The sequence below is a fragment of the Coregonus clupeaformis genome, unplaced genomic scaffold (genome assembly GCF_020615455.1).
Source record: "Coregonus clupeaformis isolate EN_2021a unplaced genomic scaffold, ASM2061545v1 scaf3051, whole genome shotgun sequence".
NCBI classification, from domain to species: Eukaryota; Metazoa; Chordata; class Actinopteri; order Salmoniformes; family Salmonidae; genus Coregonus; species Coregonus clupeaformis.
The window spans coordinates 17,447-32,515 of NW_025536505.1; the positions used below are offsets into that span (position 1 = coordinate 17,447).

Below are 15,069 nucleotides of genomic sequence, written 5' to 3' on the forward strand. Positions count from 1 at the left end.
TCTTTGTGTCTTTGTGTATCTCTGTCTGTCTCTCTCTCTCTCTCTCTCTCTCTCTCTCTCTCTCTCTCTCTCTGTCTCTCTCTCTGTCTCTCTCTCTGTGTCTCTCTCTCTGTGTCTCTCTCTCTGTGTCTCTCTCTCTGTGTCTCACTCTCTGTGTCTCATTCTCTGTGTCGCTCTCTCTGTCTCTCTCTGTCTCTCTCTCTCTCTGTGTCTCACTCTCTGTCTCACTCTCTGTGTCTCTCTCTCTCTGTCTCTCTCTCTGTGTCTCACTCTGTGTCTCACTCTCTGTGTCTCACTCTCTGGGTCTCACTCTCTGTGTCTCTCTCTGTCTCTCTCTCTGTCACTTTGTGTTTCTCTCTCTGTCTCTCTCTGTCTCACTCTCTGCGTCTCTCTCTCTGTGTCTCACTCTCTGTCTCACTGTGTCTCTCTCTCTGTCTCTCTCTCTGTGTCTCACTCTGTCTCACTCTCTGTGTCTCACTTTCTGTGTCTCACTCTCTGTGTCTCTCTCTGTCTCTCTCTCTGTCTCTCTCTCTGTCACTTTGTGTCTCTCTCTGTCTCTCTCTGTCTCACTCTCTGCATCTCTCTCTCTGTATCTCACACTGTGTCTCACTCTCTGTGTCTCACTCTCCGTGTCTCACTCTCCCTGTCTAACTCTCTGTGTCTCACTCTCTGTGTCTCATTCTCTGTGTCTCATTCTCTGTGTCTCTCTCTGTCTCTCTCTGTCTCACTCTCTGTGTCTCAATCTCTGTGTCTCAATCTCTGTGAGATGTGTGTCTGTGCGGTGCATTGGGTAAGAGAAGGACTACATAGAATATTATAGTGCTGTTACAATGCTGATACACCTACAGTAAAATGTGTCAAATGCTTTTGTTGCAGCATTGGCGACTGAGTTTTCGAGTCATTTCAGGTTAAGATCATGGGTAGGGTAAGGGTGAGGGCTCACCTTTGCTGTAGTGGTTCTCTCCTTCCAGCAGGGGGCACCATGGCGGGTCTCCCTGGCTGGCGAAGGTGCGCATGTGCAGGTAGCTGATGGTGAGGCGGATGACCGAGGCCTTGTCCAGCTGGCTGGTGATGGCTCCGGGGAGAGGGAGCATCTTAGCCAACTCAAAGAACTCAAAGTTCTCCTTACCGCGACGGGAACGAGCTGCATTACGAGACTTCTCCTTCCGCAGGTTCTGCAAACTGGAAAAGGAGAGGAAAGGTCCGGGGGAGAGGGGAGAGATAGTAAAGAGCGGGTAGAGGAGAATTCTAAGTGAAAAGGGGGTGTGGTTCATGCCAAAACTGGAATGATAAGGAATCCTAACTAACCGCAGAATGACCACCTGTGGCTTGGTCACATATGCTGATGATGACCGGGAACAGTCCTTTAAAAGGTAGATAATGACACCTGCAATCTTAGTGAACCAATCTCAGTTCTAATCCGCCTCCAGCAGATTGTCTGTCTGTGTAATTACAGACAGAAAGTGTTCTATCTACCAGGGTCTATTCCCCTGTCCCACTGGTACACATTGCTATTACACAGCACAGCTAGTGCCTCTGCTTCAAACACACACACACACACACACACACACGCACAAACACACACACTCGCATCCACACTCTCTCTCCCTCGCTGTCTCACACAAAGCCATGTGACTGGCTGGCGGGTGCTGGGCTGCAGCAGTGATTGAGGGATCAATGGAAAGGGGGAGGGGCCGTGTGGCAGAGGGGGCCCAGGGCCCAGGTAGCCTGTCTCTCTGATTGGGTATCGACTCCCCTCAATGGGACCTGAGTGGTAGAATTATGTTGTCACGGCGACTCCACAGTTTGTGTCTGTGGTAGAATAAAGAAACAGCATTTGTCCCCCGTGTCTGTGACATCAATTCTCATTCCGGGCCTGCAGACTGCCTGCCACGGGAGGGAGGGGGTGTGTGTGTGTGTTTGTGTGTGTGTGAGAGAGAGAGAGCAATAGAGAGGGAGAAATAGAGAAAATAAAATGTGTGTGTACATATCTTTCCATGCGTGTGTGTGTGAATGTTTGTGTGTTTTTGCATGCAAGTGTGGGGTATTTGTCCTAATCAGCCAACACATCCGTGTTTCCCCGGCCGGTCTGTGTTCTCCAGGGTGTATAAACAGCTGTGTTTAGAAAAGCTCTGTCCTCCACAACGTCTCATTATTATACGAGCTCAACTCACCAGAGAGGACAATCAATACTCACCCATTGATTCTGCTTAATTTTTATATCCGCCTATAAATGACCGTCCATTAATAATTCCAGCCAAATGTACGTAATCTCCCACTAAGGGAAAGAGATTAACAGCCATGACAGCCAAGGCTACAGAGCAATAACCATTTTACTATACAGTACAGGGTGAGTGGATGTGATGGTATAGAATATGAGTAAGTGTTTGTGTGTGTTAGCACTCGCTATGCAATGCTATTGTGTGTGTGTATGTGTATTTGTATTTGTATGTTTCTCACCAGGGCAGGGTGGGGGGTTTGGCCAGTAGTCCCTGTAGGAAGTCCCACTCCACGCTCACACACTTTCCCTCGCTGACGAACGGCATGGTCGCCATCCTCCAATCACACGCAGCCGCCACCTCTAACGCAGGCTGTGATTGGCCGAGGCTGTGACAGGCTCAGATCCCCTGCAGGAGTGAGGAAGAGAGAGAGAGAGAGAGAGAGAGAGAGAGAGAGAGAGAGAGAGAGAGAGAGAGAGAGAGAGAGAGAGAGAGAGAGAGAGAATTAGGGTTAGTTAGGTGTACATTTCTCTATAAAAGCGTTGAAGAACATCCACTGTGATAAAAAAAGGCATTCAGTACAGAAGTCTCACTCCGGTTACCAAAGACACAGGGCAAAGCAGGGACCGTAGAAGACCCCCTGCCCCCAATTCCCCTGCCTCCCCCACACACTCACCCTCTGGCTCCCAGTTCTACCAGTGGTGCCAGTTGGCTGACTTCCCTCTCCCCTACCCCTCTCTGCCTCTGTGCTCTGGTGACCTTTAAAAGGTCATTGTGGCCTGCAGCAGCCTGGTGTCCTGCCCTGCGGCCAGGGGTGCCTTCTCTACGGCTGGGTCAACACTACCAGGGGAGGAGAACCAGGCTGGGCTGGGTAGAATAGGGTCAGGCTGGGGTAGGGAGCTGGAATATGTGGAGCCACACTGAGCTGGGCCAAGCTATCACTTCACTTTGACATTTCAATTCAACTACTTTCTATTTAATCTTGGTTAACCCAGAACTCAAATGTTGCGTAATTCGGTGAGATGTTTATGTAGTCTCTCCACAAGAGAATACTTTCTAGTACATTTTACATGACTGTAACAACACATGCTACACCTTCCAATTCCCAAACAGGCATCACATCAATGTAGAATCTCTGTAGCCGACACACTGTCCCTGTGCTGTGTGTAACAATGACATTTTACATCACCTTCCCCAACCTGGCTGGCTGAGTACATCACATTGTGTGAGGGGGAAATAAAAGTCACACAGTTTATCTTCCCCTCACATACACCATATCTCTCTCTCACACACACACACACACAACCGCTCTGTCTCGTACCTGTATGTTTATCTCTTAATTGACCCAATCTGTCCTTATCTAATCTTTGTCTCTATCGGCCGTGCATCTCTATCTCTATAGACAGAAGCCAGGCAGCACATCAGCAGCGGCGTGGGCCGTAATGGACGGGGCCTCAACAGTAATTATTCAATCAGCTTCATAACCTTGTCGCAGGTTGGAAGACTATTAATGCACTCCCCCAAATGGACCGCGGCAAAGGCCTCTGACTGCAAATGTTCTCTACAGCTGTGTCATCTATGGAGGGTTATTGAAAACAACGAACAATTATTCAGATATAAAACATACTGTATGAGGCTCTAAACATACCACAGTAGCCTTGCCAAAACAGCATGACTTTGGTATACAGGACCTCAAAGTATTATGGTGTGTGCATGCATACGTGTGCATCCAAGCAGCTCTGTGTGTGGGACATGTGCATGTCTGTGTGATCCCTCATGCTGTGCTGCCCTGCTCTCTGCTCTGTGGCTGGCTCTCATGTAGGCAGCACAGTGCTGGGAGGGAGTGCGTTCACCATTCAGAGCCTCTCCGGCAGTTGGTTGGTCGTTGTATTAGTTAGTTCGTTTGGCTGCTCTCGGCTGTTTGTTTTCAGCGGGGACGTTTAATTAGGGCCTCCAGCTGTCAGAGGTTCGTTAAAGCGCTCCGACCCTCCCCAAGGAGCTCTGACTGGGGGAGTCGGGCAAATGAACACATTTAAGGCAAACAGCACGCAGACAATTGCCTGCTGGATTGCCACTTCTCCCCCTGGAGCCCCATAGAAGACCTGGCCAAGGTTGGGGGGAGCTGGGTCTAAATACCTACTACACTGCACACCTCAGGGAATATAATAGTTGGAATAGAATAGGATAGGATAGAATAAAATAGAATGGAATGGATTGGAATAGAATAGAATGTTTGAAAAAAGAACAAATAAATTAGTTCCCACTTTAGCCGGCTAACATTGGCCTGTGCAGCGATACAGTTAGACCGCCTGCTTTGACACTGGGAAAGACAACAGCCGCACACCTCTCCTTATCTTCCCGTTTCCCCTCTTTCTACTCCTCTTACCTGTATGAAATAATGCCTGTCTGCCTGTCTGTCTGTCTGTCTGCCTGCCTGTCTGTCTGCTTTTAAATGTTTACTATACGGTATGACTGGTCCCTCAACCACCCGACAGGACAGCTAGTTCCCATCTCACAAAAGGAGAGAGAGCGAGGGACCGTAGAGGTGTGAAAACGTCCCAAACTGTACAGAGGCAAAAACTCATCCATATCAATTATGCAATATTTTACTTATAGAATGTGAAATGTTTTCTTCCAGTGGGGTTATTATCACATCGGTGAATAGACCTTGACGAGTGGCTGGAGTGTCCATAAAGAGGTAGCTCAGTATTCTGGTCTTCCAGGGGTAGACTGCTTATCATGCCATCACACGACTGATGGTGGAACATTTGGAAGCCAGATGTTTCTCTATTTACTTTTTATTCAACTGCTGATCAATCCATGTCTGCACTGGATCGCTGGACATTATGATTACTCTCTCTCTCTCTCTCAGGTTCGGTATTCCGGTCCTCAGCCGGCAAGCCACCTCCACAGAGGCGTCGGCTGCGTCTGACCTTGACTCCGGATCAAGGTTCTCTCCAACTCTCAAGGGCTTTAGCGCTTCCCTCCGCCCACTGCACTCCTCCCTGTCCTCCCCAACCCCCAACCGGGTCATTAATTATCTAATGGAATCAATACTCTGTTAGATTAGACCAGAGTGACCCTGCCCGCCTCCAGGTATCGTCACGGCAATGAGGAGGAAATGAGGGAAGGAGGGATGGAACAGAACGAATGGAGTGGCCACGAGGGAACACAAGCAGTTGGGGTTGACCATTCATTCCTAAACAGGCCTAACCTATAGCTGAATGACCACAGAACCAATAGATCTACTGTAGAACCTTCCAGAGAGAAGGATGGATGGAGAGGATGGGGTTGGATGGAGAGAGATGGAAAGATAACGATAGAGAGAGGGATGGGTGGAGAAAACGAGAGAAGGGAGATGAATGGAGAGATAGAGAGAGGGGTGGAGAGAGAGGAAATGGAGGAGAGGGAGTTTCGCTAATGTTCACCTATACTAATCGATAGCTCTCTCCCTCCTCCTCTTTTATTTCATAGGGCCTCAGTAGGCTTTCTTTGATGTCCTAGTCCTCACGGACACGCTGCAACAGAAAATCCATGCTTTTCTATGATGATGATCCACCTCGGGCTGGAGCTCTGAGATAGCATGGTAATACTGTTTGTGAACACTGTCAATACACCACAGACCCACTTTAACACCCATACATGAAAGTATCCCTGACGGCCGGTAGATTAATATCAGAGAGGGCCTAAGCAGGGAAATAAGATTTCTTATGAATACAATTACATTGAAGTTATATAAATATCCAAAAGAATAGTTAAAGGCATATGAATGTAACGAAAGGTGCGATAAGTTGAAGCGAAACTTATGAGTCAGAACTGCAACAAAATCACCAAAGATCTCCTAAACTGTCCGAAAGGAAAAGGAAAGTACTTAGGGAGATAGAGAGAGAGATGCATAATATTGCTGTACCTACGTATTCTTATCTGGGAACAGTTTAGAAGAAAGACACAAATCCACTTCCCTCTGGCAGGGAGAACATCACCACTGACCTCTAAATAACCACATGCCATAGCCCAGCACACAGTGTAATGCGCGGGTTGACTCATGACCCTGCAGTTATATACGCGGGGCGGGCGGATTTAGGGTCATGAGATATTGTGTGGGTGAAGGGCGGGTGGTTGTGGATGGGTTATTCCCACATGCGGGTGGTGCAGGTGAACAAACAGCTGACCCGTGCATCACTAGCACACAGGGTTAACACACACACACACACATACAGTATGCACACACACACACATGCAAGCGCAGACACATTAACATACAAATACATTAAAATAGAAATACATGTATACAAATGTCAGAGAGTTCAGCCCAGTATCAGTGGCTTATAAGGGTTGCATAAGTTGTGTAGGTGTGTTCTAGTGCAGAATGGATTCCAGTGTACCTGCCCTGTACTTGATTTAGTATATGCATGTCTATTTACGTTGTCTGTTCTTTGTTTGCAGGTGTCCTGTATTTTTGTGTGGGCAGTATGTAAGAAGAATATTTACGTAATTTCTGATATACTGTATCCTTGTCCTTTTATGTACAGTACAATATTTTAAAGAGAGTATGTTGGAATATCCTCAGTGCACATGGTATTTATACTGAACAAAAATATAAACGCAACATGTAAAGTGTTGTTCCCATGTTTCATGAGCTGAAGTAAAAGTTCCTAGAACTTTTCCATACACAGAAAAAGCTTATTTCTCTCAAATTTTGTGGACACATTTTTTGCATCTCTGTTAGTGAGCATTTCTCCTTTGCCAAGATAATCCATCCACCTGACTGGTGTGGTATAACAAGAAGCTGATTAAACAGCATGATCATTACACAGATGCACCTAGTGCTGTGGACAATAAAAGGCCACTCTAAAATGTGCAGTTTTTGTCACACAACATAATGCCACAGATGTCTCAAGTTTTGAGGGAGTGTGCAATTGACATGCTGACTGCAGGAATGTCCATCAGAGCTGTTGCCAGAGATTTTAATGTTAATTTCTCTACCATAATCCGCCGCCAACGTTGTTTTAGAGAATTTGGCAGTATGTCCAACTGGCCTCACAACCGCAGACCATGTGTAACCAGGCCAGCCCAGAACCTCCACATCCGGCTTCTTCACCTGCGGAATCGTCTGAGACCAGCCACCCAGACAGCTGATGAAACTGAGGAGAATTTCTGTCTGTAATAAAATCATTTTCTGGGAAAAACTAATTCTGATTGACTGGGCCTGGCTCCCAAGTGGGTGGGCCTATGCCCTCCCAGGCTCACCCATGGCTGCGCCCTGCCCAGTCATGTGAAATCCATAGATTAGGGCCTAATGAATTTATTTCAATTGACTGATTTCCTATATGAACTGTAACTCTGTAAAATCTTTGAAACTGTTGCATGTTGCATTTATATTTTTGTTCAGTGTATATTCTATTCGTATTGAGTGATTCCTCACGAAACCAGACAAAAAAAGACCATGATTTGGCGGATTTTCACGAAATGTAATCCTTTGGAGGAAGGATTGTTGACATATATTAGAAATGTGTATCTAAAAGCATAATTGAGAAATAATTTACCTCCTTAAAGACTCCATAGTGTTTCATCTTTAGGTGCTACAAAGCAAACATTGGTATCATATGAAGCTTTACCGCATGTCTGTAATAGGAGTATTATTTTGATTTCAATAACTATTTTCTTACGTACCTTTCTGAATATTGAAAATACAAAAACATTTATTTGGCTAATTTTTCAATATATTGTTGAACATAATATACTCTACGGGCATATCAAATTTATGTGGGATCTCTACTAGTTTTACAGTTATGGCACATTTTATACTGAGAAATTGGCATAGTAGGCAATGTAACCAATCACAGCACACCTTTTACGTGTATCATTACACATCAAGCAAATCACCAGCAGAGGGCAACCATTTTGAATCCATTTTCACATTCCCTCTGTTGGTAATGCTTGCGTAGGGTGTGTTTGTAAATTATCTCTGGAGTGCCAGAGTGCGCTCAGAGTGCGCTCTGGGCATTCCTAAATTTAGAGCTTATTCAGATTGTCCGTTTGTAAAGTAAGAGCGTTTTTGCTTTCGGGGCATTCAGAGCGCACACTGGACGCTCTGGCCGAGGAGTAGGGTTGATCCAAGCGTTCTGACCTCACAATGGCAGTAAAGCACCCAAGCTAACTGGCTAAAGTTGGCTAGCTTACTAGCTACTTCCAGACACAAATGAACACCTCACTCTGAGCATTGGTGACTGTGACTGTGCTCCTGGCAACAATTGTATTACGTTTTTTTGCCTACGTTTACTGACACCGGTCATATTCAAGAGATGGTGCGCTTTCATAAATTCATCAGTTGTTCTGCTCTCTGGCACGCTCAGACGAGAGTGCTCTGAAATCGGAGTAGAGGGCCAGAGTGAATTTACGAACGCACCCAAATTGGATCATAACTCAAAATAGCAGAGATCCCACTATGGAACTTTGATATGCCCGTAGAGTATATTATGTTCAACAATATATAAAAACATTTGCCAAAAACATTTGTTTATGTTATGTTTATATCTTTAAATGGTCAAAAAACGAATGTAAAAAAATAAGTTATTAAAATCTAAATACCACTCATATCACAGAACATGGTATTTTTTGGTCTGGGTTTCGTGAGGAAAACTCCATTAGTATACAAAAACTGGTACCAAATATCTGTAAATATAGCTAGGTTTCCATCCAACTGGTGAAAGATTTTCATCTAAAATCCGCATAAAAACAATATGTGTAGAGATGTGTTTCGATCAAATTGATGACACATAAAAATAACTTTTGAGGTTAAATTCCGAATAAAAATACAAGTTAAATGGGTTTCCATCCCATTTTCGAATCTACTGATGGTTTTGTCACAAACAAAATTGTGTTATACAGTATAGCGGATGTGCCCACTCTGATCTTGGCACGTGCGCTCTAGCCAACAGTTCGCAGATACAGTGCGGGTATAGCCTACATGATGAGATTATTATGGACAAAAGAGAGAGATTATATATTTTTTGGGCAAACGGCAGCCAAGCATTGATCATCATGTCACCAGAATAAGACCCTCAATATTTATTGGAAAGGAGCTCATCACGTGCACTTTCACCACCCTGTGAAGTTCATCGAAACTTATTTTATCTGTAGCCTAATAAACTGCAGCTTTCCCGAGTTCTATTGGGAACCTGGGAGGACCACACAACATATCATCGCATCCAAGTTTACTTCAATATGATGGTAATTATATCAATATTTGCACATAAAGGTATTTCCACTGCCATTTCTGCAAAGTTTATTTTACAGACACAAAAAGATCCCACCTTGTCTAGGGTATGTCATTTTCTTGAAAAAAGGGTTATCCTATGGGGACAGCCGAATAATCCTTTTGAAACCCTGTACAGTGTACAGGTAACTGCCAAAATAAAGGAAACACCAACATAAAGCGTCTTAATAAGGGGTTGGGCCACCACGAGCCGCCAGAACTGCTTCAATGCGCCTTGGCATAGATTCTACAAGTGTATTGAACTCTACCACGAGAAATTATGTGTTTTGTTGATGGTGGTGGAAAACACTATCTCAGGCGCCACTCCAGAATCTCCCATAAGTGTTCAATAGGGTTGAGATCTGGTGACTGAGACAGCTACGGCATATGGTTTACATCGTTTTCATGCTCATCAAACCATTCAGTGACCACTCGTGCCCTGTGGATGGGGGGCATTGTCATCCTATGCGGGCATAGCCATGGTAGCCCAAATAATTGCCTAAATAATTGCCTGCCCAGCCTTTTTATACATGACCCTAAGGATGATGGGATGTTAATTGCTTAACTAACTCAGGAACCACACCTGTGTGGAAGCACCTGCTTTCAATATACTTTGTCTCCCTCATTTACTCAAATGTTTCTATTATTTTGGCAATTACCTGTATGTATGCATGTGTGCGTCCGTGTGTGTATATGCTGTGTGTGTGTGTGTATGTATGTGTGTCTGCATCTGTGCTTGTGTATGTGTGTGTGTGCACGCATCCGTCCGTTGTGTGTCTGTATGTGTGTGTGCTCGGGCCATGGCTCCCTGCAGGGCAGTGTGTGAATGACAGCAGGGGTTATGTAAGGAGCCACAGCGGGCCAGAGTGGACAGACTGACCGGAGATCAGGTCAGCAGAGTGTGACACTAAACACATCTCACTGACACTGAGCTGACACCCTCTGTCACTGACGCAGCCACTGTCTGTCAACGCTCACACACTTCTCCCGCTCGCTCGCTCTGTGTGTGTGTCAACAGTCAGACACCTCTGTGTGTGTGTGTGTGTGTGTGTGTGTGTGTGTGTCTGTCTGTCTGTCTGTCCTCTTTGACGGTGAGTCAACAGTCAAACAAAGTAGAACGTCTACCGGTCTGTCTAAATATCTTCCTCATTCCTGACCCTGAAGAAATTCTTCAGAAAATAACATTTCAATGACTATCTGTCTTCAAACATGTATTTCCCCATCCACAACTACCAACGCCATCCCAATGTCAACCTGTCAGATCTATACTTGTTCCAGACATCTCCGGACCTCTCTCTCCCTCTATGTGAATGTTGCCTCTCAGATCCCTTTCACTGCAATAACTGTTGGAGGTCAGTTCATTGACATGTTATTCAACAGAGCAAAATATATCATTGCCCGGTTGCCAAGGATGATCCCTTCACCCAAGCATCTCTCCATATCGTGAAAAAATCTAAAGTAGTTTTGAGGGAGCTCGACTCCATATTTTCACTAGTACAGAAGAGGACAGGGTCCAGAATGTCAAATCCCCCAAACAGACAGAGATAGAAACAAATCAAAGAAGACAAGTGCTGGTTTGAACACGGTCCACAAGGACTAATATTAACTATTACTGATTGATCGAGACAATGCATATCTTCTCCTTTCAGAACTTATAGGAACGAGTGACTCTGTAGAAATAGCCTGCGTCACTAATACCAATAATGTCTGGAGCGGTTTTCGATCTCCATGTCTTTTATTGATACAGACACAACCACCACAGCCCGAAAACATCTTCTAAAATCAACACTTGTATTGTGGTCTATGAAGTGGTTGTGTATTATTGGGTGGAGTGATTTCTCCTTGCACCTGCAGTGACCGAGCAGGTGGTGCCCTACAGATGGTGGTGGTGGTAGGATCTTGTGCTGCTATACCTCACAACACTCTCACACAGCACAGAAACAGTAAATTACTGTCAACAAACAACACACTCCATCAGTGGAGGCTCCTCAGAGGAGGAAGGGGAGGACTATCCTCCTCAATGAAATTTCATAAAAATAAAAATAGTGAAACATTAAAAAAAGTTTTCCTTTTTAGATAAAACTATAGTAAATATATTCATATTTCACCAAATAATTGATTAAAACAAACTTTTTCAATGATGGTCAATCACATACACAAACGCAATCACATGATTACACGTCAATGATTTTACTCCTTGCTTGGACTAACTCATTCTTAGCTCTTTTGTCTAACTGTGTAGTGTATTGTGTTATTGTTTTTTGTCTTCCCAGTCAAATCCTGTCCTGCCCTCAGTGGAAGAGTTGGCTCTTCTCCAACACCATCCATCCATGATGAGCCTGTCCTGCACTGAAGCCTATGAACACCTCAACCTCTGTCCTGCACTGAAGTCATGCCTCTGAACACCTCAACTCATATCTCATACCCTCATTCAATCACTGCTGTGATCCCTACCCAACACTGTGTAAGTAGCCCTCTCATTCCCATTCCCATAATATTGTACTATACATGTCTTTATTAAATGGTTTAGGTTAAAATAATTTGTCTTTGACGTATTTTTGAAACACGCTTTGTTGTCTCTGTGTGTTCCGAGCCTATACCGTGGCTCTCCCATCCTCCTCCACCAGCCTCCACTGCACTCCATAAAGGTGGACCAGGGACACACACCTGGGTAAAACATTGGTCCCCGTGTTGTTTGCGCACATGCACACACACAAACACACCCACTCACGGACATATACAAACACATGATTGCACACACACACACACACACACGTTTGTTTGTTAATGCACCACTCTGTCTTTCCTAAGTCACCCTTCTCTCCTCCCTTTTATGTAGTTGTGTTTCTACAAACACACAGCTAACAGCGCCTTCGACACAAATGAAAAACATAGTCTAACATAAAATACCTTATGATCCATGTTCTTTTGTATGGTGTGATTATATAATAATATTGGTGATATTTACTACTAGGCACCAGATTACACAGCCATTTTGTTACGGTCATTTACCCAATTATGACCACCTGCTGTTAGTGCCCTAAAGCACTACAATCATCCATCCAGCCAACAGGGCTTTTCTCTCATTCCTTTACAGCAGCTTACTAATACTTCTTATTCTGAACGAGCCACAGAAGACAGGACATTTTACGGATATTATGCTTTTTATGGCTAAAGAATATGACATTATTTATATATATATAAAAACCATGTCTTAATAGTAATAATAATAATAATAATAACAATAATAATACATGTTGACCTTTCAGTGCACTGTCAAAAGTAAACAACTTAGGAAGCAAGTACTTTGCTTATGTCTGTTATGCAAACAACTTTTATCCAGTTTATTTTAGAGAGTTACGGTAAATACGTAGACAATATATCTAGTCCTGAGCAGACAGAAAAACTAAGCAGATATTTACACAAGTATATTTATATCCAATGTGTTGTCCTTCACCATTACCAAAAAGATCACATATCCATCCAATTCTAAATCTAAACTACACTATTTCACATTGCTTGTAACTATATTGCTTTCCTCTCCATTTTAAATTGAACCAATGCTGTCACACTGATATCTCCACAGACACTATTAATCTAGTTCAAAGATGAATATTTACCACTAAATGATATGTTGTTACAGCTCAGACACTTTCTTAAGAGGAGAGGACCATCATGTGTCTGTACGTCTGACATCTTCCAAACTATGCTTAGAAATGAAGAGAGTAGATGACATACAAAAGTGTGACTTCCCTAAAACAAGTAACTTTGTCATTATAAAATAAATGTAACATCGTAGTACACTCTCAAACGGACATAACCATCTAACTATATAACACTCACATGACTGTTGGAATGTCAACCAGTTGACAGTATTTCTACAACATCAAATCAACTTATCAAACAGTGGAAGTGTGTTTGTAAACCTGTATGCATGTGTGCGAATGTGCGTGCAAGTGTGTGTGTGTGTGTGTGTGTGTGTACACTGACCAGAAGTTGTTCCAGGATGGCCTCACCTGATGGGCATTTCCAGCGTTGACTCCTCTACTCTGAGTACACGTACTCTCTCCTCTTCCTCCTCTCTCCTTCCTCCTCCTCTTCTTCAGACTCCTGTGCCCACCAAAACGGCCCGGCTGGGGTCCCCTGCTCCCAAAGGCACTGGGGGTGGGCTGGCTGTCTGGCTGGGCTGAGAGGCTGGACCGACTGGAGGTACAACAATCCCTCACGCTCACAAAAGACCTGGACACGCAGGCGGACCCACTGCGGAATCCCGTTGCAAGTGTGTGTCTGTGAGAGTGTGTGAGCACGCAAGTGGTGCTAGCTGGTGGAGAAGAGAGGCTATCCTGGCTCTGGATCACTTCGCTAACACTCTGCTCCTCCGCCACTTCTTAGAGATGGACTAGGATTAGGAGACAGCCAGCGTGAGATTCTCTCTCTCTCTCGCCGACATGCTCCCTCTCTCTCTCTCTCCTCCTCTCCCTCCCTCCCCCCTCTCTCTCTCTCTCACTCACTCTTTTCGCTGAGCTTCTTTCTTTTAATTTCCTCTTGGGAAAGCTGCGCACACTGGTTGTCTCTCTCTTCACCCTCTCTCTCACCCTCTTTCTCTCTCTTCCCCTCAATCGCTAGTAAATATAAAAGGCATGCTTGTACAGCCCTTACCTCGGTCTCTCTCTCTCTCCCTCGCCTCTCGCTCTCTCCCTCACAGTGTCTCTTGCTTTCATTTACCCCTCCTCCCGCTCCCCTCACTTTCTTTCTCACTGTCAAAGCTGCCTTTCAAATGCTGATTAGCAGGGAGAGTAAAAGCCAAGCGAAAGAGGAAGAAGAGGGAGCGAGAGAGAGAGAGAAGCGAGAGAGAGGGACGGAGGGAATGAAGGGAGGGTATGTGTAACTGAAACAAGTGGGAGATTCCATCACATACAAACACATTGTAAACTGTTTTCCTAGTCTTATACACAGTCTATCCAACAAACCCGTCCACATTCCGCACACAAGTGAGCATCTGCAAAACAATCACACAGAGGGTGCACGTGAACAAACATTTACACACACACACACACACATGCGCGCGCATACTCAACATATTCATGCACAAACACACATACACTCACAAACACATTCACACACAAACATACACACACACAAGCATGTGCATACATGAGCAAATAATCACATTCAGACACTCACTCAAGTACTCTCTCCCGCCAACCTCCCTCCCTTCCTCCATCCTCGCTCCCCCCTCCCCCCTAACCCCCTCCCCTCTCGTTCCCCTTGCCCTCAAACACTACTCAGAATATTGATACATCACCCCCCCTCCTTTTTCTCTCCGCCTCTCTCTCTCCATCACTCACTTTCTCCACTGAATACTGATAGGTTGTCTACTCCGTGGTCTGGGTTTCAAATCTCTCCCTCCCTCCCTCCTTCTCTCTCTCTCGCTGCACTCACCAAAAAAAGAAAAACAGCAACATAAAGGGAAATAGCTGAAGTTAATGCACTGAGGTAGACATAAAATGAGATAAGTACCATTTCAGATTATGTCAAGCTAAAAATGGGCTTTACGTTGTGGGAAGGAAAGGAACAGAACGGAGAAGAAAA

General features: G+C 44.7%; 1 protein-coding gene across 1 annotated transcript; it reads right to left on the reverse strand.

The window, feature by feature from the left end:
* Positions 1 to 943: 943 nt before the first annotated feature.
* On the reverse strand, positions 944 to 13,693 carry LOC123489602 (neuronal PAS domain-containing protein 1-like; the record flags this gene model as incomplete). The annotated part of the gene is made up of 3 exons (XM_045220033.1): positions 13,468 to 13,693; positions 2,461 to 2,627; positions 944 to 1,182 (listed from the first exon to the last, which is right to left on the reverse strand). Coding segments are annotated over exons 2-3 (334 nt in total), but the record flags the coding sequence as incomplete, so codon positions are not given.
* Between the last annotated feature and the right edge of the window lie 1,376 nt (positions 13,694 to 15,069).